The sequence below is a fragment of the Entelurus aequoreus genome, linkage group LG24 (assembly GCF_033978785.1).
Source record: "Entelurus aequoreus isolate RoL-2023_Sb linkage group LG24, RoL_Eaeq_v1.1, whole genome shotgun sequence".
NCBI lineage: Eukaryota > Metazoa > Chordata > Actinopteri > Syngnathiformes > Syngnathidae > Entelurus > Entelurus aequoreus.
Genome location: NC_084754.1, coordinates 14,200,656 through 14,227,366, shown reverse-complemented (window position 1 = coordinate 14,227,366; position 26,711 = coordinate 14,200,656). Strand labels below are relative to the sequence as shown.

The window sequence follows — 26,711 nt, the reverse complement described above, 5'->3', positions numbered from 1 at the left end:
TGCGCGTGACGAAGTCCGAGTAACGGAAGTTATGGTACCCCGTAGAATCCTATACAAAAAGCTCTGTTTTCATTTCATAATTCCACAGTATTCTGGACATCTTTTGCAATTTTTTTAATGAACAATGAAGGCTGCAAAGAAGACAGTTGTAGGTGGGATCAGTGTATTAGCAGCGGACTACAGCAACACAACCAGGAGGACTTTGTTGGAGCGCTAGCCGCGCTAGCCGCCGACTTCACCTTGACTTCCTACGTCTCCGGGCCGCCAAACGCATCGGGTGAAGTCCTTCGTCCTTCTGCCGATCGCTGGAACGCAGGTGAGCACGGGTGTTGATGAACAAATGAGGGCTGGCTGGCGTAGGTGGAGAGCTAATGTTTTTAGCATAGCTCTGTGCAGTCCGGTTGCTAAGTTAGCTTCAATGGCGTCGTTAGCACAGCATTGTTAACCTTCGCCAGCCTGGAAAGCATTAACCGTGTATTTACATGTCCACGGTTTAATAGTATTGTTGATTTTCTATCTATACTTCCAGTCAGGGGTTTATTTCTTTTGTTTCTATATGCAGTTAAAGCAAGATGCTATCACGTTAGCTCGTAGCTAAAGCATTTCGCTGATGTATTGTCGTGGAGATAAAGGCACTGAATGTCCATTTCGCGTTCTCGACTCTCATTTTCAAGAGGATATAGTATCCGAGGTGGTTTAAAATACAAATCTGTGATCTACAATAGAAAAAGGAGAGTGTGGAATCCAATGAGCCAGCTTGTACCTAAGTTACGGTCAGAGCGAAAAAAGATACGTCCATCGCTGCCTCTCAAGTCATTCACTGTAACGTTCCTCATCTACGAATCTTTCATCCTCGCTCAAATTAATGGGGTAATCATCACTTTCTCGGTCCGAATCTCTCTCGCTCCATTGTAAACAACGGGGAATTGTGAGGAATCCTAGCTCGTGTGACGTCACGCTACTTCCGGTACAGGCAAGGCTTTTTTTTATCAGCGAGCAAAAGTTGCGAACTTTATCGTCGATTTTCTCTACTAAATCCTTTCAGCAAAAATATGGCAATATCGCGAAATGATCAAGTATGACACATAGAATGGATCTGCTATTCCCGTTTAAATAAAAAAAAAATCATTTCAGTAGGCCTTTAAGTGCTTGGATCACATCGGGGTTGCTACCCTTCTACATTCGCTTCCTCCTTGTGATCCAAATTGCCAATTTGGCAGAACCAATTAAAAAGTTTACCAGTGTATGCAAACCCCTTTTGAGAGGGGTGTATTTTGGCCCAAAAATAAACAATTTAGATAGATAAATAGATAGATAGATAGATAGATAGATAGATAGATAGATAGATAGATAGATAGATAGATAGATAGATAGATAGATAGATAGATAGATAGATAGATAGATAGATAGATAGATAGGTAGGTTTAACAAAACATTTAATTTTTTAATGATTAATCAGTAAATTACATCAGCCACAAAACAGTTTTTTATGAACTCATGACAACATAACAAGCTTGTCTTCAGAACAAACAGAACACATAATCCCCTTCAGTACCCGAAAAATAACAAAAGTCTGTAAATTGTCCATCAAACTCAAAAATGAAAATTCCACTTTTATCTGGGCTTATACCAAACCTTTAAGTGCTTGGATCACATCAGGGTTGCTACCTTTTTCCGTTTGTTTCATCCTGTGATCCAAATTGCCAACTTGGCAGAACCAAATAAAAAGTTTAGCAAGGTATGCAAACCCTTTTTTGAAGGAGTGTATGTTGCCCCCCCAAAAATAGCAAGATAGATAGATGGATAGATGGATAGTGTAGTGTCAGTACATTTTTCTTATACAATTTTTAACTAGCATGCATTTGTGCTTTGTCATAGAATCTGTTGGGGGATTATTTCACGAAGGAAATACCACCATTAGATAGCTTCAGGTCCAGATGTCAAACAAAGATCATCCAGAGTGTCAGGTTCAAACACTGATGACATCTATTAAACAAGACAAAAAGGCAAGGAATCAAACAGAGACAGAATTAAATTTGGACTCAATTGAGGAGGGACGGCGTCGACCTGTAACCTCTTACAGTGTCTTAGCACGCTCTGACGAAAAAGGTTTTCGTCTCCTCTTTTATTTAAATATTCAATGTTTACGCACCAACACATGTCTCAGCAGGAATGGGAAGTATGTAAAACAGTCATTGTTTTCGGTCACATTGAAGACAAAAGAAAAGGATGTCTCGGGCTTGGGCTCGTCCTGGATCCAGCTGGGGCAGGTTTTAGAGGACAATGGATAACACCTCCCGTCTCCTTCCATGGTATACAGCGGAATCTTCAAAGACTTTTGCTTGGTACAACAAAGACATCTCGCATCTGCTCACTGGAAACCCAGAGAGCTTAAAGTTTTTTGATAATTTACATACAATTTTTCTGACAAGAGAGTCCTTGCTTTCGCCCCCAGGACAATGGGGAACTTAAATGAATTGAATTTTAGGAGGAAATATAAACACATTAACGACATCTGGTAGGAGCCCCCACCGGTAGGAGTAGAGATCAGTGGTCGGAGGTCACCCGACTCAGTTGAGCAAAGTGACAATGCCCAGATGTTGTCTGCATTTTATAAAAACAAACTGGGCGTTGTCCAAACTGAGGTAGAACAACAAAAAGCAAGTGTCATCATGTAACAGTTATTTAAGGATAGTTGGCCTGGCAGAGGCCCTGTGATGAGGTGGTGACTTGTCCAGGGTGTATCCTGCCTTCCGCCCGAGTGCAGCTGGGATAGGCTCTGACACCCCCTGCGACCCAGAGAGAGAGAAAATGGATGGATGGGTGGCCTGGCAGACAGACAGAGATACTCTTTGTCAGGTTTAAGCACCAAACTATCTATTAAACTGAACAAGAAGCAAGGAAACAGGCAGAGACAGAGTTCAATTTGGCTCAAGGGGAGAACGCATGGAGCTGCACACTCAGTTACAGTCTCACCCTACGCTCTGAGGAACAGCCCACACGCTCCCCTTTTTATTCAGTTAAGGAGTTCCCTAATTACATCGCTGAGGCTGCTTCTAAAGGGAGGGGTCACACATTATGCGAGCAGCTCAGTTTTCACAATACGTGATTATTCAGAACATTATGTGCTGGTGGCCTTGTGATTGCGCCCTGTCTCGGCTTTGTCTGCTGTTGATATGCCTTATCTTTGTTGAGGTGCTGGTTCGTCCTTGGCTGTTAGCAAGCTGAAAGACAGAAACATCTGCGGCAAGGCCACTTCTCACATGCAGTGGAAAATAACAAGTTGTGTGCCCTTGCACAAGAAGAAAAAGTACAGCTTGAGCACAATAGATAATAACAAGAGCAACAGCCTTTAAGCATAAGAGTTGTGTGATAACTTATATATAATCAATCTAACACTCTTCTCCTGGAAGCTGAAGTTCCAGTCTGAGGCTTGTTCAACCAAATAAAGCTTTGTTCAACGATTCCTTGCCGGCGTTCATCTTTGATTTATTTACAACACCGAGTCGTCCTCAAGTCTGGATGGGAAAGACAAGACCAGCTATATACAGATAGATAGATACTCTTGATAACAATTCCTGGCTATTTCATTATGATCTGGTGTAGTACTAATGTATGTTTTTGGAAGCTATTAAAAAGACCCAATAAGTTATAAAATGGGCAATATTTTGGACCATATTATATAAATATGTATACACAATTCAAAGAAAAAATAGCGTCTCCAATGCAATATTGACATTTGTAAAAAAGACAAAAGAAACATTTTGTGTGTCCAAAAAGGAGCAGGAAGAAGCAATCAGCCCCATCAATCAGATATAATAATCAAATTGTTGATCAACATTACAATACATCATCACCTGATACATAACAATATTAAGTATTACATGAACATACATTTAATCGACATGCACTCACAATAACAAACCCACTCATCATTTTATCAAATGTAGTTTGTATAAATACATGACATCCTTAAAATTGTTTATGTTTCCTCTTTTTTGCTGTTCCTATCAAATACACTTTTTATTTTAATTTTTAAATTGAATAAGGTTTTTGCTTTGTTTGATTTGGCTCATCCAATTACTTCCACTGAGTCACCCCACAAATTGATAGGCACATACAGGTACTTTACTTTGATTGGTGTTAACACAAGATTGCTTTAAAGGCCTACTGAAACCCACTACTACCGACCATGCAGTCGGATAGTTTATGTATCAATGATGAAATCTTAACATTGCAACACATGCCAATACGGCCGGGTTAACTTATAAAGTGCAATTTTAAATTTCCTGCGAAATATCCGGCTGAAAACGTCTCGGTATGATGACGTTTGCGCGTGACGTCACGGGATGAAGCAGACATTTTGGAATAGCACGGTGGCCAGCTTAAGTCGTCTGTTTTCACCACATAATTCCACAGTATTCTGGACATCTGTGTTGGTGAATCTTTTGCAATTTGTTTAATGAACAATGTAGACAGCAAAGAAGAAAGCTGTAGGTGGGATCGGTGTATTAGCGGCTGGCTACAGCAACACAACCAGGAGGACTTTGAGTCGGATAGCAGAAGCGCTATCCGACGCTAGCTGCCGACCGCACCGATGATCGGGTGAAGTCCTTCGTCGCGCCGCCGATCGCTGGACCGCAGGTGAGCACGGGTGGTGATGAGCAGATGAGGGCTGGCGTAGGTGGAGAGCTAATGTTTTTAGCATAGCTCTGTCGAGGTCCCGTAGCTAAGTTAGCTTCAATGGCGTCGTTAGCAACAGCATTGCTAGGCTTCGCCAGGCTGGACAGCATTAACCGTGTGGTTACAGGTCCAGGGTTTGGTTCGGTGTCTCCTGATAGTAGAAGTAAAAATAGTATTGTTGATATTCGGTCTATCCTTCCAGTCAGGGGCATGTTTCTTCTGTTTCTATCCGCAGTTAAGCACGATGCTATCACGTTAGCTCCAAAGCTAAAGTGCTTCACCGGTGTATTTTCGTGGAGATAAAAGTCACTGTGAATGTCCATTTCGCGTTCTCGACTCTCATTTTCAAGAGGATATAGTATCCGAGGTGGTTTAAAATACAAATCCGTGATCCACAATAGAAAAAGGAGAAAGTGTGGAATCCAATGAGCCCTTGTACCTAAGTTACGGTCAGAGCGAAAAAAGATACACCCTGGCGTCCTGCACTGCACTCTAATCCTTCACTCTCACTTTCCTCATCCACAAATATTTTATCCTCGCTCAAATTAATAGGGTAATCGTCGCTTTCTCGGTCCGAATCGCTCTCGCTACTGGTGTAAACAATGTGCAGATGTGAGGAGCTCTTCAACCTGTGACGTCACGCTACTTCCGGTACAGGCAAGGCTTTTTTATCAGCGACCAAAAGTTGCGAATTTTATCGTCAATGTTCTCTACTAAATCCTTTCAGCGAAAATATGGCAATATCGCGAAATGATCAAGTATGACACATAGAATGGACCTGCTATCCCCGTTTAAATAAGAACATTTCATTTCAGTTGGCCTTTAAATTCATTTTACTCCTCAAATCATATTCTCCATGTAGCAACAGTACAGTGTCACTCTTTCACTTATGTGCCACAAGCTGGCACTGAATCACCACTAACTGCCATGGAGGTGCTAACACCTGCCTTTTAAAAATGTACTGGATGTTGAAACTGGTTTACTCTTAAATGTTCGACCAGTACACTACATGGCAGGTCTGCATACTTGGTGATGAATATAGCTCAGGACCAACATATATATATCATTTATTTTTCAAATTTTTGTGTGTGTGTGTGTGGGGGGTGGTTAGGTTATGCCCCCAAGCATAATATATTCTGAGGGGAGACTCACTGCCACACTTTGAAACTCCTGAGTAAAGCACAAGCAATTATAAGAGTTCTCCCAACTAAAGCTTGCAATTCAATCTATGGCAGTTATGGTCTGGTATGAGTATGTGTATGAAGTGGCTGGTGTGAGTGGGGGTTGAGCACAGTTACGCTTAAGTCACTGTGGAGACTCAGCATATCATTTGGACAATGAGGCCACAAGGAAGGGTCAGAGTCAGCAGTGCAGCGTGAGAACTGGCTGTTCTAATCCTGTGCTTTTACTTTGAAGGTATGTTTTTTGTTGTTGTATTTACTAAGAATAAAATGGCACAAGTCTGAAATGAGGTATGAGATTGGTTAACAAGGTTTTACTATAACCTCCTGAGTGGACTTTAGTTTTTGGTCTATTTCTAGTGTCAAAGTTACAAATTGCAAGAGAAAAAAAATAACCCTGTTATGCAAACACATGACTGTCCATTGCAGAGGAGGTAAATCAAAGTGATTGCGTTGTGAGAAAAAACTTTAGCTAACTAAACTATATATTTCATTCAGATCTCTGCGTCTCGAACAGTACAGATAAGGACTTAGTTATCCGTCATTTTACAACCAGGGATTATGATTGACTCTTCATTCCTACATACAGGTCATGACCATCTATACATTTGCCAGGACATATATGATGATCCATAATCAAAATTGGTGTCATTTATGATAAATGATACATTTATAACAAAATAAAACGCCAAAAAAACCGTGAATGTTTTAATATGAAAAATAGTGTTTAACCAATTTATACTTAAATCAGTAAACCCCAGTCTGTTGTATTGAATTGAATTGTAAGAATAAATCATTTGACTATAACCTCGGCTTTTCTCATACCGACTCATCTGTTAGGAATGTCAAATTAAAGTCACTTGTCTCCGGAGGGTTAACAAGACGTTCTCAGTGCAGGGAATGAAATTTAGGAATGAAGAATGACAATGGAGGCAATCTTTGGCATCACATGACTCCTCTGTCTACTCCATACCTATCTGTATCGAACCAAACAAACTTCTAGCAATATGTGAAGCCGGGCGAACATACGCCTAATGCATGAAGGGAGGATAACTTTTTCTCCTAGGCATGTTCGTTTAATCTCCAATAAAGCTAAATTTTCAGATTCACTGTCTTAGATTTATTTTACAGTGTGATTGTTTGAAGCAAATTAATACAATTCCCTCATGGCCACAAGAAGGTAAAGGGAGACATCCTGCTTCCCCTGGTTCCTTGCAAAATGTCTGTCTTGTTCTTCTTCTCAAAGTCTGATAAACTATTCCAAAGGTGGGTTGGGTTGTCCATGTCTCATCTGACTACGGTTTCCATGGTAACTTCCCCTCTGGTGGCTTATCTTGATGATTATTGCTGCTCACAAATATCTATCACCCTCATGTCAGGGCTCTATTGTGTTTCTCTTTATATGTGTTATTTTTTACCTAACCATTTACAGTAATACCTAATGATTTACTATAATAACTAGTAGTTAGCATGCATTAGCATGCATTGAAAAGTGGCACAGACTGCCTTTTTTAAATGAGGATTCTGCCTGCACACGGAGCATCACCACAGAGACAGTTGATAATTTTCTGCATATTCATGTCATCATGCTCCTACCCGTGTGCGATGTGTCGAACCAGCAGGACACATTTATGATCCGTAACACTTTTTCTGAGTCGCAATCTACACAACAGAAACAAATGCACACTTCCTGACACTTTTCTTTCACTTTCACATTCAGTGCGTTAGGCTGTGGATCCCATCAACAGCGCGTTCACAAGAAAATGCAAAATGCAAAATGTATTGTCAAGTAAAAGGTATATTATATTTCCTTAATAAACATTTTTTACGACATTAAAAAAACAAAACGGCAGCAGACACCAAAACGCATCAATTTAAATTATTTTATTCAGCCCCATAAGTCATCCAGCAGCATAAAATTAAATTGCTGAATAGACTAAATGTCTAGTATTTTTATTTTTGACCGTCCACCAAAATGTTGACACACAAGTAGGACGGAGGATTCTGTCTGTGCAGCGCAACCACTGATCCTGTAGCCGTGTGTGGAACTGTCAGTTTGCACATCCTTCTGACACGATAAAATCTAATGCCAAATAGTGCTCGCAAAACGATGATTGCAAATGTTGTATAATTGTATTTGCATTTTCTCCTCCCAGCATTTTGATTATCAACATATAGTTTGCATACTAACAAAGATGGATGGCACGCATTATTCTGCTCACTTAACAGAAGCAATTCACTTTGCGCCTGTTGAGCAGATCAGCTTTGCGTGTGCTATCAGGTTTATGCATGTTTTAGTCCCAGCAAACCTTTGGTAAATCAGGCCCTTAAAGTTGGCACTGCTTGCAGACAACGCAACTGTGTTTTGTTTAGGAGAGAACACACAGAAGCTATTACAAATCAATTAACGAACCCCCCTGCAGTATCTCTGCGGACCCCCCCCCCGAGACCACCTGTTGAAGACATCTGCTTTAGCATATCAGTATGTGGAATTAAGTTATGGAATGGATTAAGCAAATCAGTCAAACAAAGTACTAATCTGTTGTAGTTTAAGAAAATGTTCAAGCTTAAATTGTGTACAAAGTACATGGAAGAAGAATCATGATAAACATCTTTATAAAATAGGGAGATTATTTTATTCATCTCATTATGTCAATCGTAGCATACCTTGTTACTTATTTGTGAGAACCGTATTAGTTTTTTATCTATCTATATACTCATGTTTTTATTTATTAACGTACAGTATTCACTCTCTGTGTTACAGATGGAGTGCAAACAAATACATTAGAAATAGCTATGAAACGGAATTGGGAAGGATTAAATAGGCTATGATTCTTCCTACTCCTTTTTGGACATGCTGTGATGAGAAACTGGAACTATGTGATGTGTCATAATGTAACTGTACGCCTGTTTGAAATAAAATAATACCATAACCATAAACATAAAGTTACCGGCATGGAAATACTTCAACATGCTATCATGCTATCTTCCTTCAATTAATTTGTTTCATGTTTATGTTTGTTCAGGAAAAGCAGAGCAGGATTCTATCCTGTCAAAAACCCAAGCAATGGTATTTCCAGAATCCAAGGATGGGCAAACAAGTGGTCCAGAGCAGAAAAGACCCATCCAAAAGCAACACTTACCAAACCATCTTATCCCTAAACGGAATATTTTACCGGTCAACACAAGTGTCAATTATGAACCTGAGGACTACACTGAGACGGACCCGTTACTCCCTAATGAGCACTTCAGTGGGTCAAGACTCAGTGGATCTGAGGAGGCCAAGATGTCGCATGGTGCAGAGGTACCCCCAGAGTCAGTCTACTTCATGGTGCTGCAGATACTGGTGCCATTCCTTCTGGCTGGGCTGGGTACGGTCGCAGCTGGCTTGCTGCTTGATGTGGTTCAGGTACAGAAATGATAAAAAAAGTGAAAGAAAAACTTATGAGACACTGTTGTATATTTGATGGTCGTGTGGTGGGTGATGAGCCAAGTAGACGCCAATGAGGAATTGTCGAACAAAAAGCTTTATTTGTTTCAGCGGGCCTCAGACTAGGGCTGCCGCTCCAGGAGAACGAGTATGGGCCAAATTACTGTTCTGATTTCCTATCGGACCACAGTGACTATATATCCCTTCCTGAAGACCCCCACTCTTTGTGGTTCTAGCCATGGTTCTGGTCAGTCTGGCTTGTCTATCTTTCCTTGACATTATTCCTGTGATCAGTTTGAGTCGGGTGACCTCCGACCCCTATCCTTTGGGGCTTTCTGCCAGATGTTAGATAGATAGATAGATAGATAGATAGATAGATAGATAGATGGATAGATAGATAGATAGATAGATAGATAGATAGATAGATAGATAGATAGATAGATAGATAGATAGATAGATAGATAGATAGATAATACTTTATTGATTCCTTCTGGAGAGTTCCCTCAGGAAAATTAAAATTCCAGCAGCAGTGTACAGAGTTGAGATCGAATTTAAAAAGTAAAAAGTAAATAATGGGGGTATAAATGGAAACAAAATAGAAAAATATTACAATAGAATAAAAATAAAAAGCAACAAAGAGAATAAAAATATAACAGTAAAATAAGAATATAACAAGAGAAACTAGGCAGTAGTGACCATGTTATGAAAAATGATTGCACTGTTATTGTTTTGCATCCCCTGTCATCCTAGTACCCCCCCTCCCTCCCAGAGAGGAGTTGTACAGTCTAATGGCGTGTGGGACAAAGGAGTTTTTCAGTCTATTAGTCCTGCACTTGGGATGAAGCAGTCTAGCACTGAACAGGCTCCTCTGGCTACTGACAACGGTATGCAGAGGGTGACTGGCATCATCCAGGATGCTCACTAGTTTTTCCACAGTCCTCTTCTCTGCCACCGTCACCAGTGAGTCCAGTTTTATTCCGATCGTAGAACCGGCCCGCGGGATCAGTTTCTCCAGTCTAAAGCTGTCCTTCTTAGATGTACGGGTGCCCCCCCAGCACACGACCATGTAGTACAGAACACTGCCAACCACAGACTTGTAGTACATCCACAAGAGTTTTTTACAGACATTGAAAGAGTGCAGCCTCCTCAGGAAGTACAGCCTGCTCTGTCCTTTCCTGTACAAGTGGTCCGTGTTAACAGTCCAATCCAGCTTATTGTCCACCCACACCCGAGGTACTTGAATGAGTCCACTGTCTGTACCTCGACTCCCTCGATCACAATAGGTTGTGACCTTGGACTCAACCTCCCAAAGTCAATGGCCAGCTCCTTGGTCTTTGACGGATTGAGCTGCAAGAGGTTCCTGTGGCACCAGACAACAAAGTTCCTCACCAGCCTCCGAAACTCCTCCTCTCTGCCGTCCCTGATGCACCCGACGATGGCTGTGTCATCCGCGTACTTCTGGATGTGACACAGCTCTGAGTTGTAGCAGAAGTCAGCGGTGTACAGGGTGAAGAGAAGAGGGGCCAGCACCGTTCCCTGCGGTGCTCCGGTGCTGCTGATTACAGTGTCAGATGTGATGTCCTTCAGTCTGACGTACTGTGGCCTATCGGGGAGGTAGTCTGAAATCCAGGCAACCATCATCATCGGCGGTCACTCGAAACGAGTATGACTGTCCTCCGTAGGGTCGTCTATTTGTGGATCCGTAGATGGCTGTGTAGGCCAATCCGTGATCCACATATTTTGGTGCAATGTGGGCAGGGGAAAATGGGAGTGGTTGATGGGGGGGGAGCCTTCTTCTGTCTTTCCTTGCGGTGTTGTCGCTTTGTGTCTGCGATACGGCGGAGTTCCATCTCATAGAGTGCTGCACCTTCTTGTACGGATTTCTTCCAGCGAGGCCTGTCCAGTGCTATTTCCTCCCAGTTGTTCATGGGGATGTGGAAATGCTTTAAGCTGGTCTTGATGTTATCCTTGAAACGTTTCTTTTGCCCACCAGGGGCACGCTGACCTTCCTTCAACTGGGAGTAAAGGACCTGTTTGGGAAGACGTGTGTTGGACATGCGGATGACGTGACCTGTCCAGCGGAGTTGGTGCTGCATAATTGTGGTGGTGATGCTGGGCATGTTGGCTTCCTCCAAGACGCTGATGTTGGTGCGTCTGTCCTCCCAACTGATCCTCAAAATCCTCCGTAGGGATCGCTGGTGATGTTGTTCCAGGGCTCTCAGGTGCCTACTGTAAGTAGTCCATGACTCTGCCCCATACAGCAGGGTGGGGATGACAACAGCTCTGTAGACCAGGAGCTTTGTTTGAGCCCTTAGATCCCGGTCCTCAAAGACTCTCCTCCTGAGTCTGGCATAGGCTCCACTGGCACAGCTCAGGCGATGGTTGACCTCTGAGTCAATGTCCGCTTTGGAGGAGAGGATGCTGCCGAGGTATGGGAAGTGGTCAACGTTTTCAAGGGGGGTGTTGTCCACGTTTATGGCGGGCTGATTAGTTGGCTGGTTGGGTGGAGGTTGATGTAGGACCTGGGTCTTCTTGATGTTGAGGGCAAGGCCCAGGGCTCTGTATGCCTTAGCAAAGGCATTCAAGATACCCTGAAGTTCTTCTGCTGAGTGTGCTGCGATGGCGTTGTCGTCCGCGTACTGAAGCTCCATGATAGTGGTGTTTCTAACTTTGCTCTTGGCTTTGAACCTGTTAAGGTTAAAGAGCCTGCCATCGGTTCTATACAGGATGGGGATCCCCTGTGGCAACTCTTTGCCAATGAGGTGCAGTATAGCACCAATAAAGATGGCAAACAGGGTGGGAGCTATGATACACCCTTGCTTGACACCCGTCTCCACAGTGAAAGGCTCAGACTCGGAGCCGCTGTTGCTGAGCACTGTGGCTGCCATGCCATCATGTAGAAGCCTCACTATTCTGATAAATTTATCGTGGCAGCCGCACCTCGACAGCACACTCCACAGAGCCTGACGGTCTACCGTGTCAAAGGCCTTTGTCAGGTCTATGAAGGCCATGTACAAAGGCTGTCTTTGTTCACGACATTTTTCCTGGAGTTGGCGGGCTGTAAAAATCATGTCGGCTGTGCCTCTAGCTGGGCGAAAGCCACACTGTGATTCTGGGAGTGCTTCCTCAGATAGTGGTAGCAATCGATTTGCAAGGACACGAGCTAAGATTTTGCCAGTTGTTGACAGGAGTGAGATGCCCCTGTAGTTTCCACAGTCAGCCTTGTCCCCCTTCTTGAATATGGTCACAATAAGAGCGTTCCTGAGCTCTGAGGGGAGTTCTTCTTTTTCCCAGACCTTGAGAAGTAGGGTGTGGATTTGATACAGGAGCTCTCTTCCACCTTCCTTTAGGATCTCCGCTGGGATCCCATCTGGTCCGGCAGCCTTGTTGTTCCTTAGACTCCTGATGGCATCTTGAACCTCTGTTATGGTGGGGGGTTCCCCCATATCTTCCCTGATGGGACTCTGGGGGATGTGGTTGGTGATGTCTGGTTCAGCTGTGCTGTCACGATTGAGGAGTTCCTGAAAGTGCTCCTTCCATCGGGCATTAATGGACTCATTGTCCTTTAGCAGCTGCTGCCCATCCTTTGAGCGCAGGGGGTTTAGGCCGCGGTAAGTTGGCCCATAGACAGCCCTGGTAGCACTAAAAAAGCCTCTGGTGTCCCCTGAGTCTGCTAGTCTCTGGATCTCCAGAGCCCCTTCAGTCCACCAGGAGTTCTTAAGCTCCCTTACCCGGCTCTGAACATCTGCCTTGGCTCTCGAGTGAGCTATTCTTTTGGCTTTACAGGTCACGTCATTCTGCCAGGTGTGAAAGGCACTCCGTTTTTTGGAGATGAGCTGTTCTATCTCTGTGTCGTTCTCATCAAACCAGTCCTGGTGTTTTCTGGACTTGTACCCAAGGGTGGTTTTACAGGTAACGAGGATGGTTGATTTGAGCAGGTTCCAGTGTTCTTCGATGTTATCAGGGTATTCCTGCTGGAGGCTTTCCTCAAGGGATGTCTGAAGTTGCTGCTGGGTGGCAGTTTCATTCAGGCCTTCGAGGTTCAGCCTTGGCTGAACCTCGAAGAACTCCTCCTCTCTGCCGTCCCTGATGCACCCGACGATGGCTGTGTCATCCGCGTACTTCTGGATGTGACACAGCTCTGAGTTGTAGCAGAAGTCAGCGGTGTACAGGGTGAAGAGAAGAGGGGCCAGCACCGTTCCCTGCGGTGCTCCGGTGCTGCTGATTACAGTGTCAGATGTGATGTCCTTCAGTCTGACGTACTGTGGCCTATCGGTGAGGTAGTCTGAAATCCAGGCAACCAGGCAGGGGTCCACTCGCATTCTGTTCAGCTTGTCCTAGAGAAGGCGGGGCTGGATAGTATTAAAGGCACTCGAGAAGTCCAGGAACAGGATCCTCACAGCGCCATTTCCCTTATCCAGGTGTGAGTGGGCTCGGTGCAGCAGGTAAAGGATAGCATCCTCCACACCAATGCCTGCCTGGTACGCAAACTGCAGGCTGTCCTGGGCATGTTGCACCTGTGGTCTGAGGAGGCTGAGAAAGAGCCGCTCCATTGTCTTCATTATATGAGAGGTGAGCGTCATTGGTCTGTAGTCGTTCAGCTCACTTGGGCAGTGCTTTTTGGGAACTGAAACGATGCACGACGTCTTCCAGAGGGTGGGCACTCTCCCCAGCTGCAGGCTGAGGTTGAAGATCCGCTGGAGTGGTTCACCCAGTTCTGCAGCACAGGTCTTCAGGAGTCGGGGGCACACCTTGTCTGGGCCTGCTGCTTTCCTAGGCTGTAGCTTCCTCAGTTGACCTCTGACCTGGTCCGCAGACATGACTAATGTCTGCGTAGAGGTGGTGGAGGGGGGGTGTTGCCATGGCTGGGGAGGAGGTGCGTTGAGGGGAAAAGAAGAGGGGGTGTCTGCGATGGGGAGTGAGGGGTGGAGAGGACACGGGCTGGTTGAACCGGTTGAAGAAGTTATTCATCTCATTGGCCCTCTCTATTGTCCCCCCAAAAGCTCTGGTCTTTGCCTTGTGGCCTGCAGTGTTGGGTTAGTTACTGAAAACCAGTAACTAGTTACAGTTACTAGTTACTTTATTTCAAAAGTAACTCAGTTACTAACTCAGTTACTTACACCAAAAAGTAATGTGTTACTGTGAAAAGTAACTATTTAGTTACTTATTTTTTTCTTCTTTTTTTTTAAGGCTCCCAATAATGCCCTTTTAGCCTTCATGTCAAAACTGTTATTGCACTGGAGAATAATACAATCTGTTTATCAACTTGACATGCATTTGCATCAGTGAACTCTGCTAAGCAATGTGGTCTACATACAACACACAAAGACAAAGATATGTTACAAAGGCCAATTTGTTTCTGGCCAGAACAAATCGACAAAACTATTTTAAATAGCTGCAACATAACATACATCAGTAACAAACAGCATAATAACAACATGGCTGTAAAGCAAGGAAGGCACACACTACATACACAAAGCCTAACCATGCATTTTTTCCTCAAGGAATTCTGACACAAAATCATGTCTGAAGCCCAGAACACTCTACACATTTCCCCAGTTTTAGTTTAGAGATAAGGAAAGATTGGCCTGGCCCACTAGGATCCCTCTTTATGTTTGTGAACTTTATAGTCTATACATTTAGAGTGATGTGATAATCAAACACTCTAGTAGTCTAGAATGAAAGAGTACATAAGAGAATTGACAGCAATGTTCCCTCTAAGGTGTGCGCCTGTGCAATTGCGCACTGCTCAAGCGTCCTCTGCGCACGGCAATTCTATGCCACGCACAAAATCAAATAAAAAATAAGCGCATAACAATTTTCGACACGACACGGACACGACAGAGAAAACAGTTTTCGTCATCATTGTTAAAATATTGTAACGTCTGTCGAGACGCTTTGAGGACATGAATTCCATTCATCACTTTACTGAGCAAAACACTTTATTGTCGGCCATAAACACATCACCAAAACATTAGTAAAAAAAATTATATCTAGCAAAAGTGGTCATTTTCTGCAGTACAAACCAGACCAAAAGCAACTTTGTTATATCAACAGCAGCCGCTCGCTCTTTCTCACTTGCGCCAACACATGCACATATGGCACTTAGCCAGTGATGCGTTTACAGCCACACAAAAAGTGGGACAACTCCAACACCACACATAAAGTGTCATTCCGGGTCGTTACACTATGATTTACCAATCAAATGTGTGCTTATTCTAGTGCAGGGGTCGGCAACCTTTACCTGTCAAAGAGCCATTTTGGAAAGTTTCACAAATTAAAGAAAACAATGGGAGCCACAAAATGTTTTTTTAAATTTAAAATGAAAAACACCGCATATAAGCTTAAATTGCTTTGCGCTATGTTAACCAGGGGTCTCTGACACACGCACCGGCACGCATCTTAATATGGAAATTTAATGTTAGTGCGGCCCGCGACTTTTAATTGAATGGCGCTTGATAGCGTCTTTCTTGCCAACCCTCTCATTTTTCCGGGAGACTCCCAAATTTCAGGACGTGCTGGCACTGCTTTTAGCGCTTTAGATACTGGGAAAACCGGGAGGGTCGGCAAGTATGCAGCTGAGCCGCATCAGAGTGGTCAAAGAGCCGCATGCGGCTCCGGAGCCGTGGGTTGCCGACCCCTGTTCTAGTGTGATTTATTAGGAATCTTAATTTATAAATATTAATCATGGAGCTAACGTGATAGCATTGTGCTTAAATGCAGGTAGAAACAAAATAAATAAGCCCCTGACTGGAAGGATAGACAGAAGATCAACAATACTACCAAACTCTGGACCTGTAACCACACGGTTAATGCTGTACCGCCTGGCGGAGCCTAGCAATGCTGTTGCTAACGACGCCATTGAAGCTAACTTAGCTACGGGACCTCGACAGAGCTATGCTAAAAACATTAGCTCTCCCCCTATGCCAGCTCTCATCTGCTCATCACCACGCGTTCCAGCGATCGACGGCGCGACGAAGGACTTCACCCGATCATCGATGCGGTCGGCGGCCCGGAGACGGAGGAAGTCAAGGTGAGGACAGCGGTGTGGCGGCGGGTGTTGTAGCTTTCGACGACACCCCGGCCGCCATCAGAGTCGGCAAGAAACATATATTTCTCCAAAGTTATATACGTGACATGCACATAGCGCCACGCACGTACGGGCAAGCGATCAAATGTTTGGAAGCCAAAGCTGTACTCACGGTAGCGCGTCTGCTATCCAACTCTAAGTCCTCCTGGTTGTGTTGCTGTAACCAGCCGCTAATACACTGATCCCACCTACAGCTTTCTTCTTTGCAGTCTCCATTGTTAATTGAACAAATTGCAAAAGATTCACCAACACAGATGTCCAGAATACTGTGGAATTTTGCGATGAAAACAGAGCTGTTCGTATTGGGATACAATGGTGTCCCAATACTTCCGCTTCAACCCTTGACGTCACGCGCAAACGTCATCATACCTAGACGTTTTCAGCCGGAAGTTTCCCGGGAAATTTAAAATTGCACTTTATAAGTTAACCCGGCCGTATTGGCATGTGTTGCAATGTTAAGATTTCATCATTGATATATAAACTATCAGACTGCGTGGTCGGTAGTAGTGGGTTTCAGTAGGCCTTTAAAATATAACAGGATCTTTCCTCACTAAGCAATTTTTTGAGGGCGGCATTATAAAGGAACAAAAACTCATTTAAAAAAATAAGGAGGTATTTCTTTTTAGATGGGAATTATAAAGGAATAAATACATTTTTTTGGAGTTAACTGGGAAACATGATTTAGAGATGAGTGTATATTTTCACTACTATGTCAATTTTCATGGCAGAACTGGGACGTGTTCCAGGAAATCACGGAGATCTTCATTCTGCTTCCTGCTGTGTTGGGCATGAAGGGCAATCTAGAAATGACTCTCGCCTCTAGACTGTCTACTGCAGTAAGTATGGGAACATGCAACAATATGCACGTTGTAGACCAGGAGTCCCCAAACTACGGTCCGAGGAAAGTTTTTTGCACTTTTTTGCTTTTTACTTCTTCTCCCTTAGTTTTAATCTAATCAGAATAGTTCAGGTGTCCAAATGTTGTGGCCCTGCTGGTAATCAATAGAAACCATATTTTTTTATTCCAAAATTTCCCTGATTATGAAAAATCAGTGTGAAAAAAAATCAGTTTGTAAAAATTCTGTGTCGAAACTATCACTGCTTCAAAAAGCAATACTGAATTCCAGTAAAATTAAGACTGAAGCAATCGAGCCTGTCTCAGAACCAGCCAATGAGGTGTCAAATTTAAAGTCACGTGACACGGGTCTTGCAAAACAGCATAAAAAGGCTGTTAACTGGGCTACCTGGGCATAATACAGCAAAATTAACATTCCAATGCAACCCGCTGGATATTTTGTAACTATAGAAAATATTCCAATGGTTAGAATCTGCACTTTGATGTGATTGTATCGTATGCATGTTCGAAAATAAACGGAAACTGACTGAATTGAACTGCACTGAACTTTTGAGTGACATACGAAACTCTGCTTCATGCAGACCGGGCACAAACAGAGTGGGGCAGAGTGGGCGGGGCTTGTTTACGGAACAGCGAGTGTCAGACAGAGGCAGATTTCTACAACAATGTTTTGCAGAACAGGGAATTATATCGAATATGGATGTTATTTACATTTTATCCTTTATGTTTCGCCTTGTTTGTTGCATCTTTGTCTCAGGCGTGTTGCCATACTTGCCAACCCTCCCAAATTTTTCCGGAGACTCCCGAATTTCAGTGCCTCTCCTGAAAATCTCCCGGGACAACCATTCTCCAGAATTTCTCCCGATTTCCAGCCGGACTTAAGGCACGCCCCCTCCAGGTCCGTGCGGACCTGCCTGTCGTCACGTCCGCTTGGCCAACCAAAAAGTAATCACAGAACACTATACTGTATAGTGTTCTGTGGTTACTTTTTGGTTGGCCAACGGTTTACGTTGTATTGCGCACCCTGACGGCAAGTGTGGGAGTCGGTTCTGAAGTATGAAGTAAAGAGACATAACTTCGTCACCTCGCCTGGTTATTGACTCCAACCCAGAATATTACACTGCCCATACCTATGCTCCTTCAAAGGCTGTGCTACTGGCTGCAAAGCATTGCACTTTCAAATACAACAATGAGTAGAGAGGAGTGTTATGTGTGTATAGGTGTAACTAAATGAACACTGAAATTCAAGTATTTATTTTATTTATATGTGTATATATATATAATAAAATACATAATAATATATACATAATACATAATAATATATATATATATATATATATATATATATATATATATATATATATATATATATATATATATATATATATATATATATATATATATATATATATATATACTATATATACATATGTATGTATATATATATATATATATATATATATATATATATATATATATATATATATATATATATATATATATATATATATATATATATATATATATATAAGAAATACTTGAATTTCAGTGAATTCTAGCTATAAATATACTCCTCCCCCCTTAACCCCGCCCCCCAAAAAAATCTCCCGAATTTGGAGGTCTCAAAGTTGGCAAGTATGCTTGTTGCTGCCTCTCCCACTCTACCCCATGCCTCGTCTGCATGAAGCAGCGTTTCCTATGCTCACCATAGTAACCCGTTTGTCACTCAAAAGTGCAGATTCTAACCATTGGAATTTTTTCTCTTTTTTGAAAATATCCAGCGAGCCGCATTGAAATGTTATTTATGTTGTATTATGCCCAGGTGGCCTAGTTAACTGCCTTTTTAATGCTGTTTTGCAAGATACGTGTCACATGACTTCAAACTTTACACCTCATTGGCTGGTTCAGAGAAAGGATCGGTTGCTTCAGTTTTAGTTTACCACAAGTGGATCTTGCTTTTTGTAGCAGTGAATTTTTTTATGCAACATTTTTCAGCTCTGAATTTTTTTTACACTGAGATTTTATACACATTAAAATTGTTTACACTGATTAACATGGAATTTTTTTTACAAAAAAATGTTTATGCACTGAATTTTAAAACACTGAACATATGTATTTTGCTAACAATTTTTTTCCAATGAAATTATCAGCATAATTTGATGTAAAAAAATTAAGTTCACAAAATTTCAACACAAAAAATTCAGTTACATGAATTCAGTGTAAAAAAAAAAATCCTCCGTAATAAGGACACAAATAAACCTCCCTACCAATGTTACCACGCTAACATTAGCATGGTAACTTTTTTTTTTTTAGGTAATTTTGCAACCGTTTACCCCAGAGTCATATGACTTGGTATGTGACACATGCTAACCCCAGAGTAATACAACTTTATATTTCACGCATGCTAACTTTAGCATGCTAACTTTTTTTTGCCATTTTTCTCAGAAGTACACTTCTCAGCCATTACACTTGGTACCTGATACATGCTAACAGTGCGCATGCTAACAATTACAGCATTTCAGTTCAACTCGGACGTATCCACGGCTCGCGCGTTTCCACAGTGGCATTCACACGCAATTCTAAGAGCAAATGGCAGAAATTGTCGTTTCTTTTAGTGTTTCTTAAAGCCAGAAAGTTGCCATTTGGAAAAAAAAACCAATAGTGTTTTGTGATGTCTGTTAACTGTTTTTTTACTCACAAAATTAAACAACTGAATGAACATCCTACAAGACTGGTGATTCCATCATTTTTTTTTTCAGGGGTAGTAGTTGTCTGCTACATGTTTTAAAACATAGCAAAATACCATACCTAGCAAAATGTCTCCATGGTGACGTTGCACTTATTAATTATTAGTATTATTATCTATTATTTGTACACAGAGACTCAGTATATCACACACAACATGCCCACTAACAGTACACACAATTTTATAATTTGCACACAGCATACCGTATTTTTCGGAGTATAAGTCGCTCCGGAGTATAAGTCGCACCGGCCGAAAATGCATAATAAAGAAGGAAAAAAACATATATAAGTCGCACTGGAGTATAAGTCGCATTTTTTAGGGAAATTTATTTGATAAAACCCAACACCAAGAATAGACATTTGAAAGGCAATTTAAAATAAATAAAGAATAGTGAACAACAGGCTGAGTAAGTGTACGTTATATGACGCATAAATAACCAACTGAGAACGTGCCTGGTATGTTAACGTAACATATTATGGTAAGAGTCATTCAAATAACTATAACATATAGAACATGCTATACGTTTACCAAACAATCTGTCACTCCTAATCGCTAAATCCGATGAAATCTTATACGTCTGGTCTCTTACGTGAATGAGCTAAATAATATTATTTGATATTTTACGGTAATGTGTTAATAATTTCACACATAAGTCGCTTCTGAGTATAAGTCGCACCCCCGGCCAAACTACGAAAAAAACTGCGACTTACAGTCCGAAAAATACGGTATGTATTTGGCTCTTAGTAGATCAGGCCTACAGTGTACAGTACATGAGACAATAGTTTGAACTTAGTTTGCTGTTTTGTAATCTTCTCTCAGTAATGTCAAGTGTAAGGAACGATGCTACAGTAGCTGCATGCAACAACACAATGGAAAAAATGACAAAAATCAAATAGTATTATACTAACAATCACTGACGAAATCTCTTTCCTTAGATTGCATTTTTGTCGTCTTGCATCGTGGCCTTTCTGGCTTTTGTGAAGGTCCTCGTTGACCTGTGAAGATCACAACAGCAGTACAGTTTGCTAGAAGACAAATAATTAATTTCTAGTTACGTCAAACAGCTTTAAGCATGACAACGTATTTACACAACGTAAATAGAAATATTTTTCACCATGTCATCCGTGATTGACAATGTTACAAGATCGGTATGATTCTATTTCAGGTGAATGCAGGAAGAATGGAGCTTGCCAAAGAGAAATGGATGTTGATCATTGGCAACCTGGCACTCAAGCAGGTACAATATGAAAACTGTGACAAACTACGTGTATCATCCTTAAATGAGTAATCAATATGTACTGAAGCGGTTTACTGTGGGTGTCATGTACTCCTCCTACAGCTCCAAGCCACTGTTCTTGGCCTTTTAGCCTCCCTAATGGCGATTGTGTTGGGCTGGATTGCTGAGGGACAGATGCCCTTTAACCATGTGATTCTTGTGTGTTCAACCAGTCTTTCTACCACATTCGTGGCTTCAGTGCTGCAAGGTAACACATTTCTTGTCTTAGCCCTCATCTTCTCAACTTAGTACACACAGGGTCTGATCTACTGAGCTCCAAACACTACGCGTTAAACAGTGTGAGCAAACTATAAAATTACGTGTACTGTTAGTGGGCTTTGTTGTATGTAATCTACTAAGTCTGTGTGTACAAACGACAACTGGTGCAGACCGCCTTATTTAAATGAGGTTTTTGCGTGTCCTATGAAGCTTTCACCACAGAGACACTCGATCATTTACTGCACATTCATGTTATCATGCTTCTACCTGTTGCTTTTTGCTATGTTTTGAAACAAGTAGCAGACATGTGCCACTTTTTATGGGCATTTCAGAGGCAGTCCTGCGCTACATCTACAAAAACCAAAACCAGTGAAGTTGGCACGTTGTGTAATTCGTAAATAAAAACAGAATACAATGATTTGCAAATCCTTTTCAACTTATATTCAATTGAATAGACTGCAAAGACAATATATTTAGTGTTCGAAATGAGAAATGTTTTGCAGCACCCTCCTTTCTGTTCGTTTGTGGGATCTGAGCCAAGGATGTCGCCTTTGAGACATTTGTGATTAAGGGCTATATAAGTAAACTTTGATTGATTGACTGATTGATTGTCATGTCCGTACACCTGTTCCACCTGTTCTATTCAGTTCCACCTTCAGTGCTGGTTCATTATCTAGTTTATGCCACAGTGTTCTGTTGCTTTCTTAGTTATTGCTTGACCTGTGTTACTTTTCTTCTGCTGGTATCTAATTAAATAACCTTCTGCCTGCCCGTCGCTTGCTTTCTCTGCATTCTGGGATCATCATCACACTAACAGCTGCTATGCACCATCCTCACAAGACCTCCAGATGTACTGACATCCACTGGGTGTATATTGCATAATAATGAGACACATTTACATTAGATAGTAAATACACTACTCGTAAAATACTAAACCAGGTTTTTTTGATAATTGTGTTTTGGCTAAAATGTGCATCTTTGTGCATCTTTCACGTGACCCAGCACCATGGACCTCTGACCTCACAAATGTTTTCCTGGATGAATAGGACAGTATACTCACCCTAAAACCTTGGGTAAAAATGTTTTTCCCTTGTCCGTGCTTTAATGCCAGAGAGTCGCTGTTGTGGTGTGTGCAGAGGCAGGGCCTATCAATCATTCACAGACTAAGTATGTCATCTTTTAATCAATACATTGCGGACTCTAAATTCCCATTGGTGTAAACGTGAGTGGCTTCTAAGGCCTGAAGCCAGTTATGACCGGGCGAGGGTTTCTACTTATTTTGACTGGAATGATGAGAGAATAAATAATGACAGATTATCTGTAAACTACAGACCATGAAAACACATGATGTAGATAAACATAACCACTCTATTAGTCGTGTTTTAATCAAACACTGTTTCTTTAACTCATTTAGGCTTCATAATGGTGGGAGTGATTATTGGTTCCAAGAGGATGGGTGTCAATCCTGACAACGTGGCCACACCCATGGCAGCCAGCTTTGGAGACCTCATCACTCTTGCTTTTCTGGCCTGCTTCAGTCGATGGTTCTTCTCCATCATAGGTACGTAAATAAAGTTGATAACCTTGGGTTTTACTTGCAACAGTTATGCATTTGGCCAAAAGTGGGTATAAGTGTAATTTGTGTGTAACAGTAGCAATGATAGAGTAACTAATACTAACCCTACTGTCAGAAAAATTGTATGTAAATTATCAAAAAACGTTCCGTTCTCTGAGTTCCTAGTGAACAGACAAAAGCTGTCTTTGTTGCACCAAGCCAAAGACTTGGAAAATTCCACTGTGTACGATGGGAGGAGACGGGAGGGGTTATTTATTGTGATCCAAGACCTGCCCAAGCTCGATCAAGGACCAGTCCAAACCCGAGGCATCTTTTTCTTTTGTGTTAATGTGACCGAAAACAATGGCTGTTTACATTCCTTTAGAAACAGCTGTTGTTATGTAAACAGGGAATATCCATATATAGGAGGAGACGTAAATCTTTTTTTGTTAGAGCGTAATGACGTTTCGACTCAATGAGCCAAATTGAATTCTCTCTCTGTTTGATTATTTGCTTCTTGTCCTGTTTAATAGATGTCATCAGTGTTTGAACCTGACACCTACCATGTACTGTATAGAGCTGTCACTGTTGGCAATAGTAGGAAGGTTCTGCTACCTGTTTGTCATGCAGTGATAGGCCAGCCACAAAACTCATAAGTTCAAATGTGGCAGTAAATGTTTTAAAAGTATTACTCAACCCATTTGTAAACACCAAAGCTCAGTGTTTAAGTCAATTCTGTTTCAAATAGAAAAACTCACTGACAAAATTGTCTCTCGACAGAGCTGTATTCCTACGTGTTGTACCTCATCGATCTGTTCTTGCTGTGCTTGATCCCCCTGTGGATTGTGGTGTCATCCAAACACCCTGCGAGTCGCATTCTGCTTCGTACTGGTTGGGAGCCCATCGTAACAGCAATGTTCATCAGCAGGTACTTACTCATTTTGTTTAACTTGCATAATTACTGACTTGTCATACACATTGGGCCTGCTCTACAAAAGGTTTGCATGTGTTAAACACATAGCGCAACCAAAGCTGATCGACTAAGCTCAGGCTCAAAAGAATGCATCTTTTAAATACCGTATTTTCCGGACCAATGGGCGCACCGGATTATTAGGCGCACTGCCGATGAATGGTCTATTTTTTATCTTTTTTCATATATAAGGCGCACCGGATTATAAGGCGCATTAAAGGAGTCATAAGTTTTATTTTTTTTCTAAATGTAAAACACTTTCTTGTGGTCTACATAACATGTAATGGTGGTTCTTTGGTCAAAATGTTGCATAGATAATGTTTTACAGATCATCTTCAAGCCGCTTTCTGACGGTCGCTTCCGCATGTGCCGTTTTGTGGGCGGTCTTATTTACGTGGCTCACCTTCGGCAGTGTCTTCTCCCCGCCATCTTTGTTTTAGCGGTGTAGCGTGCAAGGACGGGAGTGGAAGAAGTGTAAAAAGATTGAGCTAACTGTTTTAATAACTTTCAGACTTTACTTAAATCAACAACGGAGCAGCATCTCCTCATCCGGAAACAACAACACCGGAAATGTGTGCCGTGAAAAACCGTCCGACCGGAACTCTCTAATAACTAAAGTTCCTTGGGTGAATAATGTAAACTCACTACACCGGTATGTTCTAGCGCTTTCATGGCAAGTTTACTGATAGATATAAGTAAGAACTTTACATTACTTTATATTAGAAATGGCAACAGCGGAGGATGGATGTCCCATAACAAGAAGATAGTGAAAAAGAAGAAGCTTATCGACTACATTGTCGACACAGACTACAAAGGCGGACTCCCGCAATTTTTCAGGATTTATCCAGATCCCAAATACAGATCAGCAGGTACCAGAAGGTAAGAAAAGTTTCTTTTGCATAATATTGCTAAACAAAACGCCAGATAATGTCTTACGTTATACACACACCATAATAATACTCAAATGTTGAAGCACATTTTAGCCTACCAAAGTCGTACTAAAACATTTTGATAGACTTTTGAGCGCCAAGTGTAATGTTCTATATTTTCAATGGAACATATAAAATGTTAGTGTTGTTTACTTGAGTCATATTGCCATCATAGTGCAGTCTACACATATCTATTATGTTTGACTGCCATCTACTGGTCACACTCATCATTACACCATGTACCAAATAAAATAGCTTCGAAGTGGGTAAGTAAAACCAGAATTATTCCGTACGTTAGGCGCACCGGGTTATAAGGCGAGTTTTGAGAAAAAAAAGGATTTTAAGTGTGCCTTATAGTCCGAAAAATATGGTAAGTAAACTAAAGAGCGCAATCCACTTAGCGTGTTTGTCTTCATGTATGTGCAGAATATATACTGATTATTAGAACGCCCACAATATCTGGAGGAGATGCAAATGTAATCATTTAGCACTCGCAATAGGCTTTATCAAGACTAAAGCAATTCTGCAGCCACTGTTCTGTGTCTATATTTGACATGTTTGAAATGTATGTGCAAACTGGCATGTTATGCACAAATGGCTGTGAGAAAGAGGCGATCATGTTGCAAAGACAAACGATGGAGAGAGAATCCTCCATCTTGCGTGTGTGTGTGTGTGTGTGTGTGTGTGTGTGTGTGTGTGTGTGTGTGTGTGTGTGTGTGTGTGCGTCTCAACATATTTGGACTGTCAGAAATGAAAAATTATGGACAAAATGTCTATTCAGTAATATCCTTTTATAATATCTTAGCTGCTGGATGATTTATGAGGTGGATTAAAACAAATTTAGTTGATGCGTTTTGGATCCAGGAAAGCAAGGTAGAGGTAGTTGCAGATTTAGGGTTGCACAGAGAAATCTATTGAGTGACATGTTGCTCCTCCGCAGGAGCAAAAACAACATACTTAAAAACTCATTTGTTTCCTGTGCCATCAAACTGTATAAGCACTCGCTAGGAGGGAGGAGGAGGGCAGGAGATAGAGGGACGATGGGGAGGAGCACAGGGACAATGCACAATTATATCACTTTCTGCTTTGATTACTATCATTGTTCTTATACACACATGTTTTTGTTTATACTTAATTACTCTCTTTTTTTGTCAACCTGTTAACGTTTTGTGTTGTTTTGCTATTATTTGTCACTGTCCTGCATACTGTATGTCAGGTTTAAACATAGATGACATCTATTAAAACAGACAAGAAGCAAGGAAATAAAAAGAGACAGGATTAAATTTTGCTCAATTTGAGGAGAGACGCCACCTCTTTTATTTGGACTTTACCTGTTTACATAACAACAGCTGTTTCTAAAGGAATGGGGGTATGTAAACAGCCATTGTTTTCGGTCACATTAACACAAAAGAAAAAGATGCCTCGGGCTTGGGCTGGTCCTGGATCGAGCTTGGGCAGGTCTTGGATCACAATAGATAACCCCTCCCGTCTCCTCTCATCGTATACATTGGAATTTTACAAGCCTTTGGCTTGGTACAACAAAAACAGCCTCTGTCTGCTCGCGGGAAGTTTCCAAAAACGGAAACTTTTGTGACAACATACATAAAATTACTCTGACACTGTAAATGACAGGGGTCAGCAACCAAAAACATTGAAAGAGCCATATTGGACCAAAAATACAAAAATACAAATCTGTCTGGAGCCAAATGAAAAGTCGTATATAATAAGTCTTATAATGAAGGCAACACATGATGTAAGTGTCTATATTAGCTATAA

General features: G+C 41.7%; 1 protein-coding gene across 1 annotated transcript in view; it reads left to right on the top strand.

Annotated features, from left to right (window-relative positions):
• The first annotated feature begins 4,529 nt into the window (after window positions 1-4,529).
• slc41a2a (solute carrier family 41 member 2a) overlaps window positions 4,530-26,711 on the top strand; it is a 36,337-nt gene continuing 14,155 nt past the window's right edge. Inside the window, exons 1-7 of the mRNA XM_062035987.1 lie at window positions 4,530-4,644; window positions 8,891-9,273; window positions 17,113-17,220; window positions 21,152-21,223; window positions 21,326-21,470; window positions 22,896-23,042; window positions 23,817-23,964. Of these exons, the coding sequence (XP_061891971.1) occupies window positions 8,932-9,273; window positions 17,113-17,220; window positions 21,152-21,223; window positions 21,326-21,470; window positions 22,896-23,042; window positions 23,817-23,964 (962 nt within the window). The 5' untranslated portion in view covers window positions 4,530-4,644; window positions 8,891-8,931. The remainder of the gene's footprint in view (window positions 4,645-8,890; window positions 9,274-17,112; window positions 17,221-21,151; window positions 21,224-21,325; window positions 21,471-22,895; window positions 23,043-23,816; window positions 23,965-26,711) is intronic.